At 41.5% G+C, this 22,157-nt stretch overlaps 1 protein-coding gene across 4 annotated transcripts in view; it reads left to right on the forward strand.

The window, feature by feature from the left end:
* Positions 1 to 22,157, forward strand: part of SUGCT (succinyl-CoA:glutarate-CoA transferase) — a 738,264-nt gene that overhangs the window by 51,849 nt on the left and 664,258 nt on the right. For all 4 annotated transcript variants that reach the window (XM_033193764.1, XM_033193766.1, XM_033193765.1 and 1 more), the window contains exon 6: positions 1,716 to 1,836. In XM_033193764.1, the coding sequence (XP_033049655.1) occupies positions 1,716 to 1,836 (121 nt within the window). The remainder of the gene's footprint in view (positions 1 to 1,715; positions 1,837 to 22,157) is intronic.

Consider the following 22,157-nt stretch of genomic DNA (forward strand, 5'->3'; position numbering starts at 1 on the left):
CTCAGCCTCAAAAAGTGTTGGGATTACAGGTGTGAGCTATTGGGCCCAGCCAATTATTGTGATTTTTTTTTTTTTTTTTTTTTTGATATGGAATCTTGCTCTGTTGCCCCAGCCTGGAGTGCAGTGGCACTATCTTGGCTCACGGCAACCTCCACCTCCTGGGTTCAAATGATTCTCCTGCCTCAGCCTCCCGAGTAGCTGAAACTACAGGCGTGTACCACCATGCCCAGCTAATTTTTGTAGTTTTAGTAGAGACAGGGTTTCGCCATATTGGCCAGGCTGGTCTTGAACTCCTAACCTCAAGTGATCTGCCTACCTTGGCCCCCCAAAGTGCTGGGATTTACAGGTGTGAGTCACTGTGCCCAGCCAATTAAAAAAATAATATATATATATATATATATATTTTTTTTTTTTTTTTGAAACAGGGTCTTACTCTGTCACCCAGGCTGGAGTACAGTGGTGCGATCTCAGCTCACTGTGACCTCTATCTCCTGGGTTCAAGTGATTCTTGTGCCTCAGCCTCCCAAGTAGCTGGGATTACAGGCATGTGCCACCACATCTGGCTCATTTTTTTGTAGTTTCAGTAGAGACAGGGTTTCACTATGTTGGCCAGGCTGGTCTTGAACTTCTGACCTCAAGTGGTCTGCCTTCCTTGGCCTCCCAAAGTGCTGGGACTACAAGTGTGAGCCACTGCACCTGGCCCTTTACAAACATTTTTAAAAGTATGTAGTCGCAATTGAAATTTTGGGAAAAAAATTAAAATTAAGGTTTACAGTGCTGCATTGTCCTCTAATTCCTGTGACAGTGCTCTGGGCATCACAATCTGGATTTTGTTCCTGACAGTTCCTGGTTTACTGGGCTATAGTTTAGTAGCCTGAAGAGAGAAAAACTCCAGTGGTTCATTAAATACAAATAAAACTCTTTGGGAAGAATGCATCTGAAAGATGTGAAAACATTTCAGAATCCTGTTTACATGCGTTAAGTGCATGTTACAATGAGGAATATTACATAACAATAGGGATGCTGAGTAGTAAAGACTTTGTATTTAGGTCTGTTTTTGGAGACAAGGTCTAATAGTCTCCCAGGCTGGAGTGCAGTGGCACCATCATTGCAGCTCACTGCAACCTAAACTTCCTGGATCAAGAAATCCTCCCACCTGAGCCTCCCGAGTAGCTGGGACCATAGGTGTACACCACCTTGTCTGGCTAATTTTTGTAGAGATGGGATTTTGCCATGTTGCCTAGGCTAGTCTTGAACTCCTGATCTTGAACTCCTGGGCTCAAGCAATCCACGTGCCTTGGCCTCCCAAAGTACTGAGATTAGAGGAGTGAGCAACCAGACATGACCATTTAGTTTTCTTGTAAAGGTTTTAAAAGGTGTTTTTCATAGATTTAATGTACTTACATTCTAATTTTTCTACCTAATCTTTTGAGAATCTATTTGGACAGACCATGTAGTCTAGATATTTATTACATTTAAAGGATGTAGAATCCATTCAATACCATGTACTTACAAAAACTTTAAAAGCCATGATTTTACTGACAGTAATGCTTTAAGTAGTTGACCAGAACTTCTATGTTTATCTAATTTGCTTCATCGGTCCTGTGATTTTTCTGAGCTATTAGAAAGGGAGAATCAATTGTGTAGAAGTTAAAATTCTATCATGTGAGGATTTGTTGAGGGAAAGTCTGACTCATGTTCACCTCTTCCATCAGCTTGCAGCTGTTTGTGATGTGTTTGTGGAAAACTATGTCCCTGGCAAGCTGTCTGCAATGGGCCTGGGATATGAAGATATAGACAAGATTGCTCCTCACATCATCTATTGTTCCATCACAGGTATTTCAACCCCACATCCTTGTCAGTTAAAAGGTTTTCCAGTTTCTGTGTTTTCTTATTTGCTGTAAGAAACCTCTTGCTGGCTTTTTTTTTTTTTTTTGGAAGTTATTCTGCTTTCCTTTTTCCCAGGCCATTTAGGTTGCTGAACATTAATTTTTTCTTGTTTTTTCTTTTTTTGTTTTTTTTTTTGAGACAAAGTCGCACTCTGTTGCTAGGCTGGAGTGTAGTGGCGTGATCTCGGCTCACTGCAACCTCCGACTCCCTGGTTCAAGCGATTCTCCTGTCTTAGCCTCCTGAGTAGCTGGAATTACCAGGCACGTGCCACCATGCCCAGCTAATTTCTGTATTTTTAGTAGAGATGGGGTTTCACCATGTTGGCCAGGATGATCTCGATCTCCTGACCTCGGGATACACTCTCCTCAGCCTCCCAAAGTGCTGGGATTACAGGTGTGAGCCACCGCATCCGGCCTTGGCTGCTGAACATTATTAAGGAACATTAACCTAAATGAAAATTTTCATAAATTTATTGGCTATTCATATTTTTTCTTTGAATTATCTGCCTAGAGTTTTGCTAATTTTTATGTTGATGTTTTACAAATGTTTACAAAGTACTGTTATTAACTCTTGCATAGGTGAATTTACAGTTGAAAACAATTTTTTTTTTCTTTTTTGAGACAGAGTCTCACTCCGTCGCCCAGACTGGAGTTCAGTGGCGTGATCTTGGCTCACTGTAACCTCTGCCTCCTAAGTTCAAAGGTTTCTCCTGCCTCAGCCTCCCGAGTAGCTGGGATTACAGGTGCCTACCACCACGCCTGGCTGATTTTTGTATTTTTAGTAGAGACGGTTTCACCATGTTGGCGAGGCTGGTCTCTAAATCCTAACCTCAAGTGATCCACTAACCTTGGCCTTCCAAAGTGCTAGCATTATAGGCATGAGCCATCACTCCCGGCCCACAGTTGAAATGTTAATTGACTTTAAGGTAATAACATAGGAGTCCAAGGTATCCCTTCAATATATTCGGAAGCACTAAGCCAAGAGAAGGAAAAGAGTGGCATAAAGTCTTCCGATTGTTCCACCCTTGCCAGTGAACTGCTTATATATGCATGTATATGTATGTTTAGGCTAAAGGGAAAAAGTCACTGTGTTACTTAGTTTTCTATATAACTACTTAACTCTTAATTAGGGATGCAATAGAGAAAAGTGACTCATAACATAAAATGTTATATTAATAGTTTGCATCAGAAAAATTCCTAGTATTAGGAGTTTTTACTTAGTCATCCACCAAATATTTACTGCAAACCTATGATCTTCCAGGCAGTAGACTCAGATTCTGGAATACAGGAGTGATAAAAATCCATCTGTGCTGTCTAGAGCATTTGTATTCTAGGTTAGGGTGATAGATAGTAAATAAATAAGCACTTTATTTTTGTTTTTGATAATTGAGTCTGGTAGTTGGCAAGGGGGTGAGGTGAGGATAAGTTATTTCATACTGGTAGGTGAGAGAATGCTCTACCCATATGGTAACATTTGAGTAGAGACCTGCATGAGGTAAAGGAGTAATTTTTTTGTGTTTTTCATAGAGATGGGGTTTTGCCATGTTGGCTTGGCTGTTCTTGAACTCCTGGCCTTATGTAATTGGCCTACCTTGGCTTCCGAAAGTATTGAGATTATAGGCGTGAGCTACCATGCCTGGCCAGAAGTGTTTATTTTCATAGACAATTTATACTTAAAAAAATAAATCGTTTAAGCAGAAAGGCATATAGCATATGTAGGTTGCATTTCTTTTTTTTTTTTTTTTTTTTGAGACTTAGTCTCGCTTTGTCCCCCAGACTGGAGTGCAGTGGCACCATCTTGGCTCACTGCAATCTCTGCCTCCCCAGTTCAAGCGATTCTCCTGCCACAGCCTCCTGAGTAGCTGCGATTACAGGTGCACACCACCACGCCTGGCTAATTTTTGTATTTTTAGTAGAAATGCGGTTTCACCATCTTGGTCAGGCTGATCTCGAACTCCTGACCTTATGATCCACCTGCCTTGGCCTCCCAAAGTGCTGGGATTATAGGCATGAGCCACCATGCCCGGCCTTTATTTTATTTTTTGAGGCAGAGTCTTGCTCTGTCACCCCGGCTGGAGTGCACTGGGGCAGTCTCAGCTCACTGCAACCTCTGCCTCCCAGGTTCAAGCAATTCTTATGCCTCAGCCTCCAGAGTACCTGGGGTTACAGGTGTGCACCACCTTGCCCGGCTAATTTTTGTATTTTGGGTAGAGACGGGGTTTCACCATGTTGGCCAGCTGGTCTCTAACTCTTGACCTCAAGTGATTCACCTGGCTCGGCCTCCCAAAGTGCTGGGATTACTGGCATGAGCCACTGCACTTGACCTCTATCTCGTTTTTTACTTCCTCTTTACTTGCCAGTTTCCCTCAAGCCGTTGACAGTTGTTATTCTATTCCCAGTTCCACATGTAATGCAGAGCACATGATAGGGGTTCTACAGCCAACAGCAATTTTTTTTTTTTTTGAGACAGAGTCTCGCTCTGTTACCCAGGCTGGAGTGCAGTGGTGCGATCTCAGCTCACTGCAACCTCTGCCTCCCACGTTCAAGCGATTCTCCAGCCTCAGCCTCTTGAGTAGCTGGATTACAGGCACCCGCCACCACGCCTGGCTAATTTTTTGTGTTTTTAGTAGAGACGGGGTTTCACTGTGTTGGCCAGGCTGGTCTTGAACTCCTGACCTCATGATCCATCCGCCTTGGCCTCCCAAAGTGCTGGGATTATAGACGTGAGCCACCGCACCTGGCTAATTTTTTTCGTTTTTTTTGAGATGGAGTGTCACTCTGTTGCCTGGCTGGAGTGCAGTGGTGCAGTCTTGGCTCACTGCAACCTTCACCCCCTAGGTTCAAGCGATTCTTCTGCCTCAGCCTCCCGAGTAGCTGGGATTCTAGGCACCCGCCACTATGCCCAGCTAATTTTTGCATTTTTAGTAGAGACAGGGTTTCTCCATGTTGGCCAGGCTGGTCAACAGCAGTTTTTGAATCAGTGAATGAGTAATCAGAATTTAACTGAAGAGTTCAATAGTTGCAATTTTTCCTGCATTCTACTTTTTAGAGATAGGGATAAGTAGTAAATAGTATGCTTACATTTTTTTCAGAGAATAGCCGGGGGTTAGTACATACTTAGCTTTATCTGTGATTTCTTCTATAGCTTATCTATGGCACTACATAATGATCATTGCTTTAAGATACCAAAAGAGCCTATACCATGAAGCAAATATTCTATTATTGTCATAGATCACTGTGCCTTAGGTCTTTTCCTAAGCTAGGAAAAGGAGCTGGTGCACTTAGAGATTTTAAAAAGGAACTAAGCAAAAGCTTTACTCCTTATTATTCAGTAAGTTTATCTTAAAATAGATATCTGAAAATATTTTTTTACTGTAAAAAGCTTCAAAATATTTTGTTTTTTTTTCTTTGAGATGAGGTCTCATTCTGTCACCCAGGCTGGAGTGCAGTGTCATGATCATAGCTCACTGCAGCTTCTAACTTGTGGACTCAAGCAGTTATTTTGCTTCTGCCTTCCAAGTAGCTGGGACTACAGGTGTGCACCCTCACGCCTGGCTAAATTTTTAATTAGAAAAGTTTTTTTTTGTAGAGATGGGGTTTTGCCATGTTGCTCAGTCTAGTCTAGAACTCCTGGGCTCAAGTGATCCTTGTGCCTCAGCTCAGCTTCCCAAAGTGCTGGCATTATAGGTGTGAGCCACCATGCCCGACCTATTATCTGCTGTTTTAAAAAATATTCATAAAAAATAAAATACTGTAATTTCTATTCATTCAGGTTAGTGGATTTATTATAATAATTTGCTTTTCACAGTGTAATTATCAATATGATGATATTGTAATTGCCCAATGGATTCACCTTGCCTGCTGCCTCAACAGAGCTGATTTATCAAGACAGGGGACTTGCAATAGAGGAATAGTTAATTCACGCAGAGCGACCTGTGGGGGAGACTGGAATTTTATTATTACTCAGGTCAGTCTCCCGAGCATTCAGGGATCAGAGTTTTTAAGGATAATTAGGTGGGTGGGGGAAGGCCAGTGAGTCGAGAGTGCTGATTGGTTGGGTCAGAGATGAGATCGTAGGGAGTTGAAGCTGTCCTCTTGTAAGGAGTCAGATCTGGGTGGGGGCCACAGATCAGATGAGCCAGTTTATCAATCTGGGTGGTGTCAGCTGATTCATCAAGTGCAGGGTCTGCAAAATATCTCAAGCACTGATCTTAGGAGCAGTTTAAGGAGGGTCAGAATCTTGTAACCTCCAGCCGCATGACTCCTAAACCATAATTTCTAATTGTGTAGCTAATGTGTTGGTCCTATAAAGGCAGCCTAGTCCCCAGGCAGGAAGGAGGTTTGTTTTGGGAAAGGACTATTACCGTCTTTGTTTTATTTTATTTTAGAGACGGAGTTTTGCTCTTGTTGCCAAGGCTAGAGTGCAATGGCGCAATCTCGGCTCACTGCGATTGCTCCCTCTCGGGTTCACGTGATTCTCTTGCCTCAGCTTCCTGAGTAGCTGGGATTACAGGCATGCACCACCACACCTGGCTAATTTTTTTGTATTTTTAGTAGAGACGGGGTTTCTCCATGTTGATCAGGCTGGTCTGGAACTCCTGAACTCAGGTGGTCCACCCGCCTCCGCCTCCCAAATTGTTGGGATTACAGGCATGAGCCACCGTGCCCAGCCTTTGTTTTAAACTATAAACCATAAACTAAATTCCTCCCAAAGTTAGTTCCGCTGATGCCCAGGAATGTACAAGGGCAGCTTGGAGGTGTGTTAAAAAGCAAGATAGAGCTGGTTGGGTCAGATCTCTTTCACCATCTCAGTTACAATTTTTCAGTGGCGGTTTCAGTATCTTCATATAAAGTAAGCTGCAGGCTCGGCACAGTGGCTCAAGCCTGTAATCCCAACACTTTGGGAGGCCAAGGTGGGTGGATTACCTAAGGTCAGGAGTTCGAGATCAGCCTGACCAATATGGTGAAACCCTGTCTCTACTAAAAATACAAAAATTAGCCTGGTTTGGTGGCATGTGCCTGTAGTCCCAGCTGCTCAGGAGGCTGAGACGGGAGAATTGCTTCAGCCTGGGAGGCAGAGGTTGCAGTGAGCTGAGACGGCACCACTGCACTCCAGCCTGGGCGACAGAGTGAGACTTTGTCTCAAAAAAAAAATAAAATAAAATAAAGAAATAAAGTAAGCTGCAATGTTAGGCTGGTTGTCATTTTAGATGGGAAAAAGAGCTGTAGTGATTTATTTATTTATTTATTTATTTATTTATTTATTTGGAGGCAGGGTATCCCTGTGTTCCTCAGGTTGGAATGCTTTGGTACAATCTCCGCTCACTGCAACCTCCACCTCCTAGGTTCAGGTGAGTCTCCTGCCTCAGCCACCCGAGTAGATGGGATTACAGGCGTGCACCACCATGCCTGGCTAATTTTTGTATTTTTAGTAGAGACGGGGTTTCACCATTTTGGCCAGTCCGGTCTGGAACTCCTGACCTCAGGTGATCCACCCACCTCGGCCTCCCAAAGTGTTGGGATTACACGTGTGAGCCACTGTGCCCAGCCCTGATGATTAACTTCTGTACTGAATGACAGGTTCTGTACATTGTAGATGATTCTTGGCCACTAGATCTCACTTTTTAAAATGTGCTGTTTAATAGATCCATAATCATATTTTTTTCTGTCTAAACAATAATATTTCTATGTGTGACAGAGTGAGGGAGATATTTTTTTCCATTAGAATCCTGTAATCTAATGGAAATGTTGAGGTTTAAAATGTTAATATAGGTAAATTATTTTCCGAATGATCATATTACCATAAAAGTGCTGCATAACCAACAAATGCAAAATGCTATATGACAATAAGCATTTATTTTTGTTTCCCATGTCTGTGGTTGGCTGGGATTCAGTTGATACAGACTGGTTAGGTTTGGCTCCAAGTTGTGGGTTGGGGGACTAGTATGCTCTGCATGTCTGTTATCCTCCTTGGACCAGTGGCCACCAAATGCATCTCCCCTTATAGGGAAAGGTGGAGTGCAAGAGAACAAGCCCATTTTCATCAGTGTGTTTAAAGCTTCTGCTCCCAATGCATCTGCTAACAAATGGAATATTTGTCAAAGCAAGTCACATGGCCAAGTCCAATACCGATGGGTGGTGAAATACGTTCTGTTTCAGAGGGAGGAACTACAAAGTCGCATGGCATAGGGCGTGGGTTTCGAGCAGGATGACAGTTGAGAATAATAATGCATTTTATCACATCACTGAGTCAAAGAAAATTCTAGTCTACTTGGGAAGCCCACACTTCCTAATGATTCACATTCATAACCAACTGGTTAGGGTCAAAAGTTCTTCTGGGCCTTGACTTAATGATTGGAGAGTGTCTAAGTTTTCTTACAGTTCTCAAATTCTGTATTAACATTTTAGTATGGCGAGTGGCATTGGAGATAGATTATATAATTCAGTAGTTCTCAGATAAGGAAGAATGGTTCTATCATGTGCTTTTTAGTGATATAATGGAAGAATGAGAGGGGGATAGGCAGATATGTGTAGTCTGAAAACATACCTCTCATTATTCTATGATTTCCTCATTCTCACCTCCTGACAATTATTAGAATAACATCTTTACACTCAGTTCTTCGTTATTTCCTGATAATGAAACAGATCCAGACCTAAGGTCACACAGCTACTTAACAGCAGATGGGTTTAAAACAGGTTTCTTGACTTAGTAGTAAGTGTCTTTATGCTTTCCATACTTAGACATATCAATAAGTAATGACATAGATTTTGTAATTAGGCGACACTGAACAGCGCTACTTGAAAATAATATATTTTTGCCATTTTCCTTTTTTTGTTTTTTGAGATGGAGTCTCGCTCTGTCGCCCAGGTTGGGGTGCAGTGGCGTGATCTTAGCTCACTACAAGCTCCGCCTCTCGGGTTCACGCCATTCTCCTGCCTCAGCCTCCCAAGTAGCTGGGACTACAGGCGCCTGCCACCACACCCGGCTAATGTTTTGCATTTTTACTAGAGACAGGGTTTCACCATGTTAGCCAGGATGGTCTTGATCTCCTGACCTTGTGATCCACCCGCCTGGGCCTCCCAAAGTGCTGGTATTACAGGCGTGAGCCACTGCGCCTGGCCTATTTTTGCCATTTTCTTTCACTTGTTGTTAATTTTATTGGCAATGATGGAAGTCATGAACAAATTTATTAGTCAGGGAGTCTAAATTTCAACAGATTCTTCTGGAAGCCAGAGCCATTCATGAGTCGTGAGTTTGTGTGCATAAACAGCAAGGTTCATCTCTTTTTTTAAAATTTGATTTTCTTGGCCGGGTGTGGTGACTCACGCCTGTAATCCCAGTACTTTGGGAGGCCAAGGCGGGCAGATCACCTGAGGTAAGGAGTTCGAAACCAGCCTGACCAACATGATGAAACCCCATCTCTACTAAAAATACAAAAATTAGCTGGGTATGGTGGTGGGTGACTATAATCCCAGCTACTTGGGAGGCTGAGGCAGGAGAATTGCATGAACCTGGAGGCGGAGGTTACAGTGAGCCGAAATCATGCCATTGCATTCCAGCCTGGGTGACAGAGTGAGACTTCATCTCAAAAAAAAAAAAAAAGTTTGATTGTCTTGGTAATCAGTGTGTCTGTGTGTGTGTGTGTGTTTTTTTATAAGACTGATTATATCAGTCTAAAGTTGCACATGTTATGATTGAGATCCTAGACTTTCCTGATGTTTCCCAGTGGTATTGCTGTCTTGTCAGTGCTGTCCAAGCCCAAATAGTTTGTTCTCACTCATATGTTGGCCTTACTGCTGATGAGAGTAATCTTAGAATGGCTGGGAGATTGACTTTAATGCACTCTGACAGTTGTGTGGTTGAAATTGCCTCAGTCTATGAAATCTGGTCTGCAGGACAAAAATGCTAGAGTGATCACAAGGGAGGAAGGACTTGATTATTTTTATTAGCACAGTCCTCTTATCATTTCAGAGGGAGCTAAGTATGCACACTAGGGGGCAGTGTTTAAACAGCTATTATTCACTAGGAATTATTTTTGTAAAAAGAGCAGTGTTTCCTGTGTACCTCTGGGTAGGAAGACTCTCTGAAGGACATATTTATATTTGTGAAGTGACCACTCTATATTTCTCTAGACTTTTAGAAGTACAATGGTATTTCCCCTAACAATTTAATTTTAAGTTGTACCTTCTTTCCTTTGTATCTTCTGAACATGTTATTAATTATGAAAATTTAGCAGTAGGAATCCTCTCCACTACATTTTAAAATGTTATTTCTTCTCTTCTTGTTAACTTCATTACTCTTTCTTTCTGGAAGGATAAACATTTCATTATATTATTGACTAGACTGAGTTTGTAGTGGGAACACTGTATATGTCATTTAATGAAGTTTTTTTTTTTTTTTTTTTTTTAAAGGAAGAGGGTTTGAAAAGTGCCTTTTTGATTTTTGTGAATTCCTCAGGGACATTTCCTTAATCTCCATTTATATAGCATTACATAGAAGTAAAATCATACAAAATATGTGTGTTTAAAATATGAAGACATACAAGGTAATGAATAGTACAAAATTCAAGAGAATGATTAACTCTGGGGAGTGGGGAGGGAGGATGTGGGACAGGGAAGAGAGACACAGAATTTCAATTATATTCGCAAAATAAGCTGACTGGCTGGTACATGAGTATTTGTCGTTCTTTATTTTATGATTAAGTAAGAATAAAAGATTCAGAAATGCCCACATAGTTCCCCTCCTTTTTTCTTTCCTTTCTTCCCTTCCCTACCCCAAAACAACTAATTCTTGAGCTTCTGCATACTTCTGGCTGTGTTGAGTGTTCAGGGCAAACAATGTAGACACTGTCCTTGCACTTTTAAGGAGCTGACAGTCTAGGTCAGAGACATTCTATAAACAAGTTAAAACATATAGTAAATACGACATGTATTAGCAAACTATACTATTATGAAAGAATGAAATAGTACTGTGGTGGAGATTAGTAGAGGAGGGGTGGCATGGTGTAAATGGGCTTGTCAGGGAAGGCTTTTTTGGGGATGTAACATTTAAGAGACCTGAAGGATGACAAGGAGCCAGCCATGTAATGAGCAAGGGGAGAAGTGATTCAGGCAGAGAGAATACCATGTGCAAAGTCTCCGTGGCAGGAAAGATCTAGATGCCTTTAAGGGTCTATGAGAAAGCCAATGTGTTTGGAATACTATAAACTGAGAGCAGTATGCTTGAGAAGATACTGCAGAGGTGTGCAGGGGCTGTGGCATGCTAGGAGGGATCTGAGCAGTGGAGGGGCAGGATCATAATCTTTAAAAGAGGTAGGATTTTTCAGTAGAATGCAGATTAAAAAAAAAAGAGGTAGAATTCAATTCCTGGTTGACTGACTTCATTTTAGGCGCTGGAGATTGAAATGGGGCTCATGTTTCACAGAGTAGCTATAAAGATGATTTTTTAAGGATTATTAAAGGCCCTCATAGTGTTTCAGAGTCAATAGCAGAGAATGGTGAGCCCAAATGGATGAGGCAAATTATTTAGCAACTGCATTCTACATTCATATCACAGCAACGAGAATACAAAACAAAACACTGCTGCAGTTGGATTCTTACGGCATGAGTTAGTCTGTGTGTGTGTGTGTTCTTATTTTCGGCATATTCACCACATAACCATAGCTTAAAAAAAGATAGAATAATTAGAATAGGATCTGCAAATCCATACTGCAAATTCATAGATGTTTTGAAGGTGAGAAAAGACATTAAGACTAGAGAGAGGGAAAAGAAGGAAGGAAGGAAGAGGGAATGAAGGAAAAAGGAAGGAGGGAATGAAGAAAGGAAGAAGAGAAGGAAGAATAAGAGAGGCAGAGTGGAGTAAAATGGGATAATAATCAGCAAGATTTTAAAAAAATTTCTAAAGACAGTAGTCTAGATTAGTTCATCTGGCGATATTCACATGGCATGAAGCATCATTTGTAGTCTGAATAAATAATCAATATGGAGATGATAGTTCTTGACATTAAAGGAACTCTCATAGTCAAAACAATTGAAAACTACTGGTCTAAATTATGAATGTCTCTGTTGCACTCTCTTACATCAGGAAATATTTTTTCACCAGAATTTTAGGATATCGTGGCCATATGTCCCACTTTATAGCCAGTGATCTTTAGTGAAAGTGTGGTTTGACATATTTACCATTTCATATTAAGCTCATTATTTAAAGAGATAACGACACCATCTCTGCAGGGGAAGAGAAACTTAGCATATAAATGTAGGGTTTCTTTTTTTTTTTTTTTTGAGACAGTCTCCCTCTGTCGCCCAGGCTGGAGTGCAGTGGCCGGATCTCAGCTCACTGCAAGCTCCGCCTCCCGGGTTTATGCCATTCTCCTGCCTCAGCCTCCTGAGTAGCTGGGACTACAGGCGCCTGCCACCATGCCCGGCTAGTTTTTTGTATTTTTTTAGTAGAGACAGGGTTTCACCGTGTTAGCCAGGATGGTCTTGATCTCCTGACCTCGTGATCCACCCGTCTCGGCCTCCCAAAGTGCTGGGATTATAGGCTTGAGCCACCGTGCCCAACCAATGTAGGGTTTCAAAACACAGCCCTTGGAGCTAAGAACTCAGGTTATATTTTGTCTGTAGACATGGACTGATTCCAAAAAATGACTTTATGCTTTCATTTTATTCCCCAACGGCATAACCTTTTATCTTTAAATATTTCTTTTTACCCATACACGTATAGCAGATGTGTTACACGATTGGACTTAATGGAGTACAAGCAGACCCTTTCTTCTCTCTCAGCCCACCTCTGTAAACCTGCGCTATCCACTTATTCTCTTTGCTCATAGATGAAATCCCAAGCAAGTCCTGTAGATTTTTTCTCCCCAGTTATTTCTTTTCTTTTTTTTTCTTTTTTCTTTTTTTTGAGACAGGGTCTACCTGGCTCTGTTGCCCAGTCTGTAGTGCAATGGTGCAATCTTGGCTCACTGCAACCTCTGCCTCCTGGGCTCAAATCATCCTCGTCCTCAGCCTCCTGAGATGCTGGGACTACAGGCACATGCCACCACGCCCGGATAGTTTTTGTATTTTTGGTACACATGGGGTTTCGGCATGTTCCCCAGGCTGGTTTTGAACTCCTGGGCTCAAGTGATCTTCCTGCATCGGCCTACCAAAGTGTTGGGATTATAGACGTGAGTCACCATGCCTGGCAGTTATTTCGTTTAAAGTCTTAAAATGTTCAGTCCAATCTAGTATCAAAACCTCAGGCTCTTGTCCAGTTTATGATGTCTCCTTTTCCCCCACTTCAGGCTACTTTCTTGGGAATGTGAAGAGTATGTGTGTGTGTTTGTATTACAGGTGCACATATGTTGCATGTGTGTGTGTTTGTATTATGTATGCACGTGCATGCATGTGTGTGCATGTCTATGTGTTTTGGAAGAGCCTAGTCAGTTTCTTCATTATCCATCTTTTCCTATTGCTAGCTGCTATTTGTGGTTTCTTCAGAATCAGGCCCTCCCAGGGAAGGGAAGCGAGTTAAAGGGTGCAAAAAGGCTATTACTTGACTGCTGTAGTTGTAACCTGCAGTGGAGCCTTCTGTGTGCCTGAAACTCTGTAGGTGGCTCTCTTTTTATGGGGAGCTTTGTAGTCTCCTCAGATACCTCAGACTAGTTCTCCCACTTCAGTCCCTGTTTTTTTGTTGTTGTCTATACACAGAGTCTATCTGTTATGATCACCTTGTCCTATAGGCAGCCCTCATGGGTAGAATTCCTTTTCACACAAACTCCTTCTGCTTTCCTCATGGTGAACTTGGCCCATGGGGAAAAATCCTCCTTCCTTCTTGTCACCATTGGCAGGTGTACAGTTTATTCCCAACTCTTAGCTCTGTTGCCTTTAGCTGATGTAGCCATAACCCCTTGCCTTTGGTATTCTTTTAGACACATGCCACAGGTGCTTAGGTAATTCAAAATTCCCAGAATTCCCAAATTCCCTTGGCATGTGCCAAGGTCTCTGATTCTTTTTTGGAAGTCTCTCTTGTGTGGCTTAAGTTAAGGGGGAAACAGCTTGCTCCTCTCTTATGACAGAATTAGATGCCTAGCATATAATAACAGCTCTTTCCAAGGAAATTCGACTGAAGGTTTTATTTAGCTTTCCACCTTTTCTCACATATCCTCAAATGGATGATAAGCTAATGGCAGCAAAACTGGTTTCATAATCTTTTAGTGTTATCTGTGCTAGTATTCTGGCACTTAGGACATTTCTTGGGGGTTTGAAGCCTCAGATGAAATAGAGAAGGAGTATCTTTGGCACATTCTTTAAAGCAAATTTTGCTGAAGAAATATGTTTTTCAGGTAGTAAGGAATAATGTTAAATTGAGTGAACATGAGATAGCTGTCTTCAAAAGTTTTTAAGTATGGAAATAGAATATTTATTTAAGCTGGGTGCAGTGACTTAGCCTGTAATCCCAGCACTTTGGGAGGCTGAAGCGGGCAGATTGCTTGAGGTCAGGAGTTCGAGACCAGCCTGGCTAACAGGGTGAAACCCCGTCTCTACTAAAAATACAAAAATTAGCCGCATGTGGTGGTGCACGCCCGTATTCCCAGCTACTCGGGAGGCCGAGGCATGAGAATCGCTTGAACCTGGGAGCAGAAGTTGCAGTGAGCTGAGATCGCACCATTGCACTCCAGCCTGGGCATCAGAGTCAGACTCCATCTCAAAAATGAAAAACTAAAAGAAGAAGAAAGAAAAAAGAGAATATCTATTTAATAAGATAAAAATATTTAGGCTAATGTTGTAGATATTTCCAACTATTTAAACTCAAGTGAAAAGGTTAACTTTTTCTGTATATATAATTTTAAAATATATTTTCTTGCTATGAAAAATCAATTTAAAGTTGATATTGAATTGTTACTGGGTATAAGAAACATTATGACAGTTTTCCTTGGAAATTTTTTTTTTTTTTTTTTTTTTTTGGGACAAAGTCTCATTTTGTCACCCAAGCTGGAGTGCAGTGGCATGATCATAGCTCACTACAACTTTGACTTCCCAGGCTCACGTGATCCTCCCACTTCAGTCTCCCGTGTAGCTGGGATCACAGGCATGCACCACCACACCTGGCTAATTTTTTGATTTTTTTGGCAGAGATGTGGTCTCACTATGTTGCCCAGGCTAGTCTCAAACTCCTGGCCTCAAGTGATCCTACTGCCTTGGTCCCCTGAAGTACTGAGATTACAGGTGTGAGCCAGCCACTGTGCCCAGCCTACTTGGGAATTATTTATGAAACTGTGGGATTAAGAAAATCTTGGAGCCGGGTACGTTAACTCATGTGTGTAATCCTGGCACTTTGGGAGGCCAAGATGAGAGGATTGCATGAGGGTCAGGAGTTTGAGGCTAGGGTGACATAGTGAGACTTTGTCTCTACAAAAAATAAATAAAAAAAAAATTAGCCAGACATGATGCTGCAAGTCTGTAGTTCCAGCTACTCAGGAGGCAGAGGTGGGAGGATCACTTGAGCCCAGGAGTTGAAGGTTGCAGTGAGCTCTGATTGCACCACTGCACTCCATCCTGGGTGACAGAGTGAGAATTGGTCTCTTAAAAAGAGAAGGGCCCAGTGCAATGGCTCATGCCTGTATTCCCAGCACTTTGGGAGACTGAGGCAGGTGGATCACCTGAGGTCAGGAGTTCGAGACCAGCCCGGTCAACATGGCGAAACCTTGTCTCTACTAAAAATACAAAAATTAGCCAGGCGTGGTGGCACATGCCTGTACTCCCAACTACTTGAGGAGGCTGTGGCAGGAGAATCGCTTGAACCCAGGAGGTGGAGGTTGCAGTGAGCCGAGATTGCGCCACTGTGCTCCAACCTGGGCGACAGAGCAAGACTCCATCTCAAAAAAACAACAAAACAAAAATAAAAAGAGAAAAGGAAAAAGAAAAATGTATTGGATTGGAACATGGATAAAGTGATTTCCCATTCTATTACAAGTGACAAAATTGGCCGGGCACGGTGACTCACTCCTGTAAATCCAAGCACTTTGGGAGGCCGAGGCAGGCAGATCATCTGAGGTCAGGAGTTTGAGACCAGCCTGGCCAACATGGTGAAACCCCATCTCTACTAAAAATACAAAGCTAGCTGGGCGTAGTGGTGCATGCCTGTAATGCCAGCTACTCGGGAGGCTGAGGCAGGAGAATCACTTGAACCCTGGAGGCGGAGATTGCAGCTAGCTGAGATCATGCCATTGTACTCCAGCCTGGGCGACAGAGCAAAACTCCATCTCAAAAAAAAAAAAAAAAAGTGACAAAATTGTTCATCTTAGAAGAGCTCTGCTGGGTGTAATTATGGATATGCAAGTACCTTCTCATGACACAACTTTGTACATAAATGTATGTGGTCTTCTTCAATTCCTAGATATTTTTATTTTTCTGATATTATTGATTTAAAAAAGAGAAACCCAAAACTTGAACAGGAGACTGAGCTGTTTTTCTACATACTTTAAAATTCCAGAAGCAAAGAGATCGCCTGGGCCTAGAAATATGGTATCAATTTAGTATAGATCATTACCCACCAGAATCAATTTGTTTCATCTTTGGTCTCTAACTTCTGATATATGGTTAAAATAGTTTCCAATTTAAAGAATCTCTTGGAGACTAGGGACCAGCAAAAGGAAAAAGATGACAATACTAGTTAATGTCACAGCAGTAGTTATTTCAAAACTTTCACAAATTGAATGTTTTATAGATCGTGCCAGATAAACATGCCAGGACTTAGCCACCATCCAAAAACCCTGTCATCAAAACTGAATTGTTTCCCCTTATGGTAATAGGCCTGGGAAATAAATCCATAAATTTAAAGAAGCAATGTTAGATAAGAAAAAATTTTATACTTAAAAGGATAAAAACATACATGTTAGATAGTGTTTAGATAGCATTTATCTCGCTAATTATTTTTTTCATTCTTTGGATGTTTCTTCAAGCCAGCATTAGTGCAATACCACAACTTTCAGCCTTCTATTTGAACCTCAGTATATTTAATGACAAAGGTTAAATATATGTGGAATAGGTAATAGTCATGAACCTGGAAAGATCAGGGATTTTGATGGTATACCATATTGTGGAATCAATGAAATCCAACTTGTAAAGAATATATTATGCACAAAGGTTTTTCAAGCGAAAAATATCAAAGTTTAAGAAATTTGGCAAATGTACAGTTAAGTTTATGTGAGGGATTAGTTCCAGGACCTTCTGTGGATGTTGAGGTCTCTGTTATGATTGGCATAGTGTTTGCATATAACTTATGCACATCCTCCTGTATTCTTTAAATCATTTTTAGATTACTTGTAATATGTAATATAAAGTAAATGCTGTGTAAATAGTTGTTATACCTATTGTTTAGGAAATAATGACAAGAAAAGAAAATGTACATCTTCAGCACAGATGCAAGTTTTTTCCTAATATTTTCCACTTGTGGATTGGTTGAATCCATGGATGTGAAACCATGGATACACAGGGCAGATTGTATTTGATTATAAAAAAGACTAGTCTGGTCAGGTGCGGTGGCTCATGGCTGTAATCCCAGCACTTTTGGAGGCTGAGGCAGGGGGACTGCTTGAGCCTAGGGGATAGAGACCAGCCTGGGCAACATAGTGAGACTCTGACTCTACAAAAAATAAAAAAATTAGCCAAGTGTGGTGGTGTGCACCTGTGGTCCCATCTCCTTGGAAGGCTGACATAGGAGGATTGCTTGAACCTGGAAGGTTGAGACTGCAGTGAGCTATGTTGCACCACTGCACTCCAGCTTGGGTGACAGAGCAAAGATCTGTCTCAAAAAAGAAAAAAGAAAGACTAGTCTAACAAGCCACCAATTAGGAAATGGGCAAAGGACTTGAATATACACTGCTTCAAATAAGATATACAGATGGCCAATAAGCATATGAAAAATGCTCAACATCATTAGCCATTAGGGAGATGCACACCAAAACCACAATGAGATACCTACCATCTCACTCCCATTAAGATGGATACTGTTGAAAAACCGGGAAACAACAAGTGTGGCTGAGGATGTGGGGAAATTGGTACCACTGTGCACTGTTGGTGGGAATGTAAAATGGTTCAGCCATTCTGGAAAACAGTATGGACATTCCTCAACAAAATTAAACACAGAAACTGGGTGTGGTGGCTCACACCTGTAATCCCAGAACTTTGGGAGGCTGAGGCGGGTGGATCACTAGAGGCCAGAAGTTCAAGACCAGCCTGGACACCATAGTGAAACCCTGTCTCTACCAAAAATACAAAAATTAGCCGAGCGTGTTGGCAGGCACCTGTAATCCCAGTTACACCAGAGGCTGAGGCAGGAGAATCGCTTGAAACCCAGAGGCAGAGACTGCAGTGAGCTGAGGTTACGCCAGAGTGAGACTCTGTCTCAAAAAAAAAAAAAAAATTTAAACAGAATTAGCATATGATTCAGCAATTTTATTTCTAGGTATATAGCAAAAGAATTGAAAGCAGGACCTTGAAGAAGTATTTGTACACTCATTTTCATAGCAGCATTATTCACAGTAGCTAAAACATCAAAGCAACCCAAGTATCCGTTGACAGGTGAATAAATAAGCAGTAATGATGGAATATTATTTAGCTTTGAAAAGACAGGGAATTCTTACACATGCTACAAGGAAGAACCTTGAAGACATTTTGTTAAGTGAAATAAACTAGTCAGAAAAGATCAAATACTGTATGATTCTACTTATATGAGGTTCCTAGAGCAGTCAAATTCATAGAGACAGGAAGTAAAATGGTAGTTGCTAGAGGTTGGGAGGAAGGAAAGACTGGGGAGTTAGTTTTTAATGGGTATAGGGTTTCTGCTTTCCAAGATGAAAAAGTTCTGGAGATGCATGGTGGTGATAGTTATACAACTATGTGAATATATTTGATGCTGCTGCACTGTACACTTAAAAATGGTTAAAACAGTAAATTTTTGTTAGGTATATGTTGCCACAATTTTAAAAAGTAGAAAAAAAAGAAAGAACAGTCTAAACTATAAGGTATTCTATGGAAGAAATTCAGATTACTATGTCACAACTAGTAGAAAATTTTTAATATGTCTTGGATCATGGTCTACAAGTACAAATAAATATTTGACAATTAGGTATTGAATATGTAAAATATTCTCTTGTTCAAGAATAAATTAATTCTTTTTTTTTTTTTTTTTTCTTGCTCTGTCGCCCAGGCTGGAGTGCAGTGGTGCGATCTTGGCTCACTGCAACCTCCGCCTCCCAAGTTCAGGTTCAAGCAATTCTCCTGCCTCAGCCTTCCGAGTACCTGGGACTACAGGCGCACGCCACCATGCCTGGCCAATTTTTTGTATTTTAGTAGAGATGAGGTTTCACCGTGTTGTCCAGGCTGGCCTCGAACTCCTGAGCTCAGGCAATTCGCCTGCCTACGATTCCCAAAGTGCTAGGATTACAGGCGTGAGCCACCATGTCTGGCCTACTTTTCTTTCTTTACCATACGTCGGTTTTTGCCTCCTACACACCCTCAGTTGTGTTTCAAACCCAACATATTGATACAATGATTCCATTAAGCTGTATGTACACACACATATATATATATTTTTGGTTATATATAAAGTTTCGGTGCTGCAAAAGAAATAGCACTCAAATATAAAATTTTCTTTTTAATTCTCAGCATGGCAAGTTACTTCTATATAGAAGGGTGCACCCTTACAGATGGAACAATGGCGAGCGCACACCTGGACAAGGGAGGGGAAGGGGTTCCTATCCCTGACGCACGTGGCCCCTGCTGCTGTGTCCTTCCCCTATTGACTAGGGTTAGACCACACAGGCTAAACTAATTCTGATTGGCTAATTTAAAGATAATGGTGGGGTGAGTGCTTTGGCGCGAGTCAGGGCAGAGCAGGTAGCAGATAATTGTAATGAGTTAGGGTGGAGCAGGTGATCAGAATGAGTCAGGGTGGTGTAGGTAATCCAAAAAGATTGCTTTATGAGGAAGTTTAAAAGTAGAAGGCAAAGAATTGAACATACTGACATTAATTCCGTGAAAAGAAATTTAGAACTCCTATCTAACAGTCTGTCACCCAGGCTGGAGGGCAGTGGCATGATCTTGGCTCACTGCAACCTCTACCTCCCGGATTCAAGCGATTCTTGTGCCTGTCTTCCGAGTAGCTGGCATTACAGGCACCCACCACCAGCCCAGCTAATTTTTGTATTTTTAGTAGAGATGGGGTTTTGCCATATTGCCCAGGCTGATCTCAAACTCCTTTACTGATTGATTGATTGATTGATTGAGAGTGAGTCTTGCTCTGTCGCCCAGGCTGGAGTGCAATGGCATGATCTTGACTCCCTGCGACCTCCACCTTCCGGGTTCAAATGATTCTCCTGCCTTGGCCTTCTGAGTAGCTGGGATTACAGGTGCCCACCATCATGTCTGGTTAATTTTTGTATTTTTTAGTAGAGACGGCGTTTCCCCACGTTGGCTAGGCTGATCTCAAACTCTTGGCCTCAAGTGATCTCCCTGCCCCAGCCTCCAAAGTACCGGGATTACAGGCATGAGCCACCTTGCCGGCCTTAGACTTGAATTATTTTTTACATACACGAGGCATGGAGCTTATTGGATATAAGCTTTTTGATCCATCATTATTACCACCTTGAGACCTGTAGTATCTAAGACAAAATCTAATGTGGAAGGCATAGAACACTTGGATGTGCGGCCTAGACACATCTCAGGTGAAGATGGTGGAGAGAAAGAGGGACAATGCCCAGGTGGAATCTGGGCTTGTGAGTGACATTAGTGGAGCTTAATATGTTTTATTCTCATGCCTCACCTCTCACACCACCACATTCCCAGCATTTCTTTGGATTCTTTGCAGTTCCCAAATTTACTTATCTAGAGCAGGGACCTGGAAGAATTATTTCCATTCTTGGGAATGTGGGCACAAGACTCACATTCTTGGCTTTTACATCATAGTGCATTTTCTATCCTAAGTATCCTCAGGGCCTAGATTTTTAAAGCTCAAAAGGGAATAAATAATGTACCTTTTTCCTCTACATCCTGTGGTGTTATCCCTGCCTTTAGGCCATGAATACCAAATACTCTAGATCGGGGGCCTACAGAGGTTTTCAGTAAAGTGCCAGAGAGTAATTCTGTTTTTTTTTTTTATTATTTTTTTAAAGACAGGGTCTCACTCTGTTGCCCGGGCTGGAGTGCAGTGTCATGATCACAGCTCACTGCAGCCATGACCCTCTGGGCTCAAGTGATCCTTCCACCACGGTCTCCCAAGTTTGTCAATTCTAAAGAACCTGGGCAACTAGTGAGACCCCGTCTCCAGAAAAAAAAAAAAAGAAATTAGCTGGGAATAGTGGCACATGCCTTTAGTCTTAGTTATTTGGGAAGCTGAGGCAAGAGGATTGCTTGTGCAAGGAGTTTGAGGCTGCAGTGAGCTATGATCAAGCCACTGCACTCCAGCCTAAGTGACAGAGCAAGACCCTGTCTCAAAAACCAAAAATAAGATATGTGCCCCAAATAGTATGGCCACATTATATATAAAACAAAAAATGATAAAACTATAAGGAGGAACATGTAAATTGATGGTTATAGTTCAATATACATATATTTTTTGTTTGTTCGAGACAGAGTCTTACTCTGTTGGCCACGCTGGAGTACAGTGGTGTGATCTCGGCTCACTGCAATCTCTGCCTTCCGGGTTAAAGCGATTCTTCTGCCTCAGCTTCCCAAGTAGCTGGGACTACAGGCGTGCACCACCACGTCCAGCTAATTTTTGTATTTTTACTGGAGACAGGGTTTCACCATGTTGGCCAGGATGGTCTAATCTCTTGACCTCCTGATTCACCCACCCTGGCCTCCCAAAGTGCTGGGATTACAGGCGTGAGCCACCATGCCCAGCCTACAGTTGAAGATTTTAATGCGTCTTTCTCAGTGATTGATAAGAGAACAAAAATAGTAACTGTGAGGTGATGGTGCATTAATTAACTTGATGATGGTAATTATTTCACAATGTGTATGAGAACATATCATATATCATAAATATATACAATTTTTGTCAATTATACTTCAACAAAGCCAGAAAAAATTTAAAACTAAATAAAATTTTTGAAGGTTTTCTTTCTATTGGTCAAGATTAATTATACTCTACAAGTCTTTCATATCTTTAATTTTTTTGTGTGTTGTCTTATCAATTATCAATTATCTTATCAATTACTGAGAAAGATACATTAAAATATTTATTATTCAAATTTGACCAACTTTTCCACTTATCCTTTT

This window comes from Trachypithecus francoisi, unplaced genomic scaffold (assembly GCF_009764315.1).
Source record: "Trachypithecus francoisi isolate TF-2019V2 unplaced genomic scaffold, Tfra_2.0 Lachesis_group4, whole genome shotgun sequence".
Lineage (NCBI taxonomy): Eukaryota > Metazoa > Chordata > Mammalia > Primates > Cercopithecidae > Trachypithecus > Trachypithecus francoisi.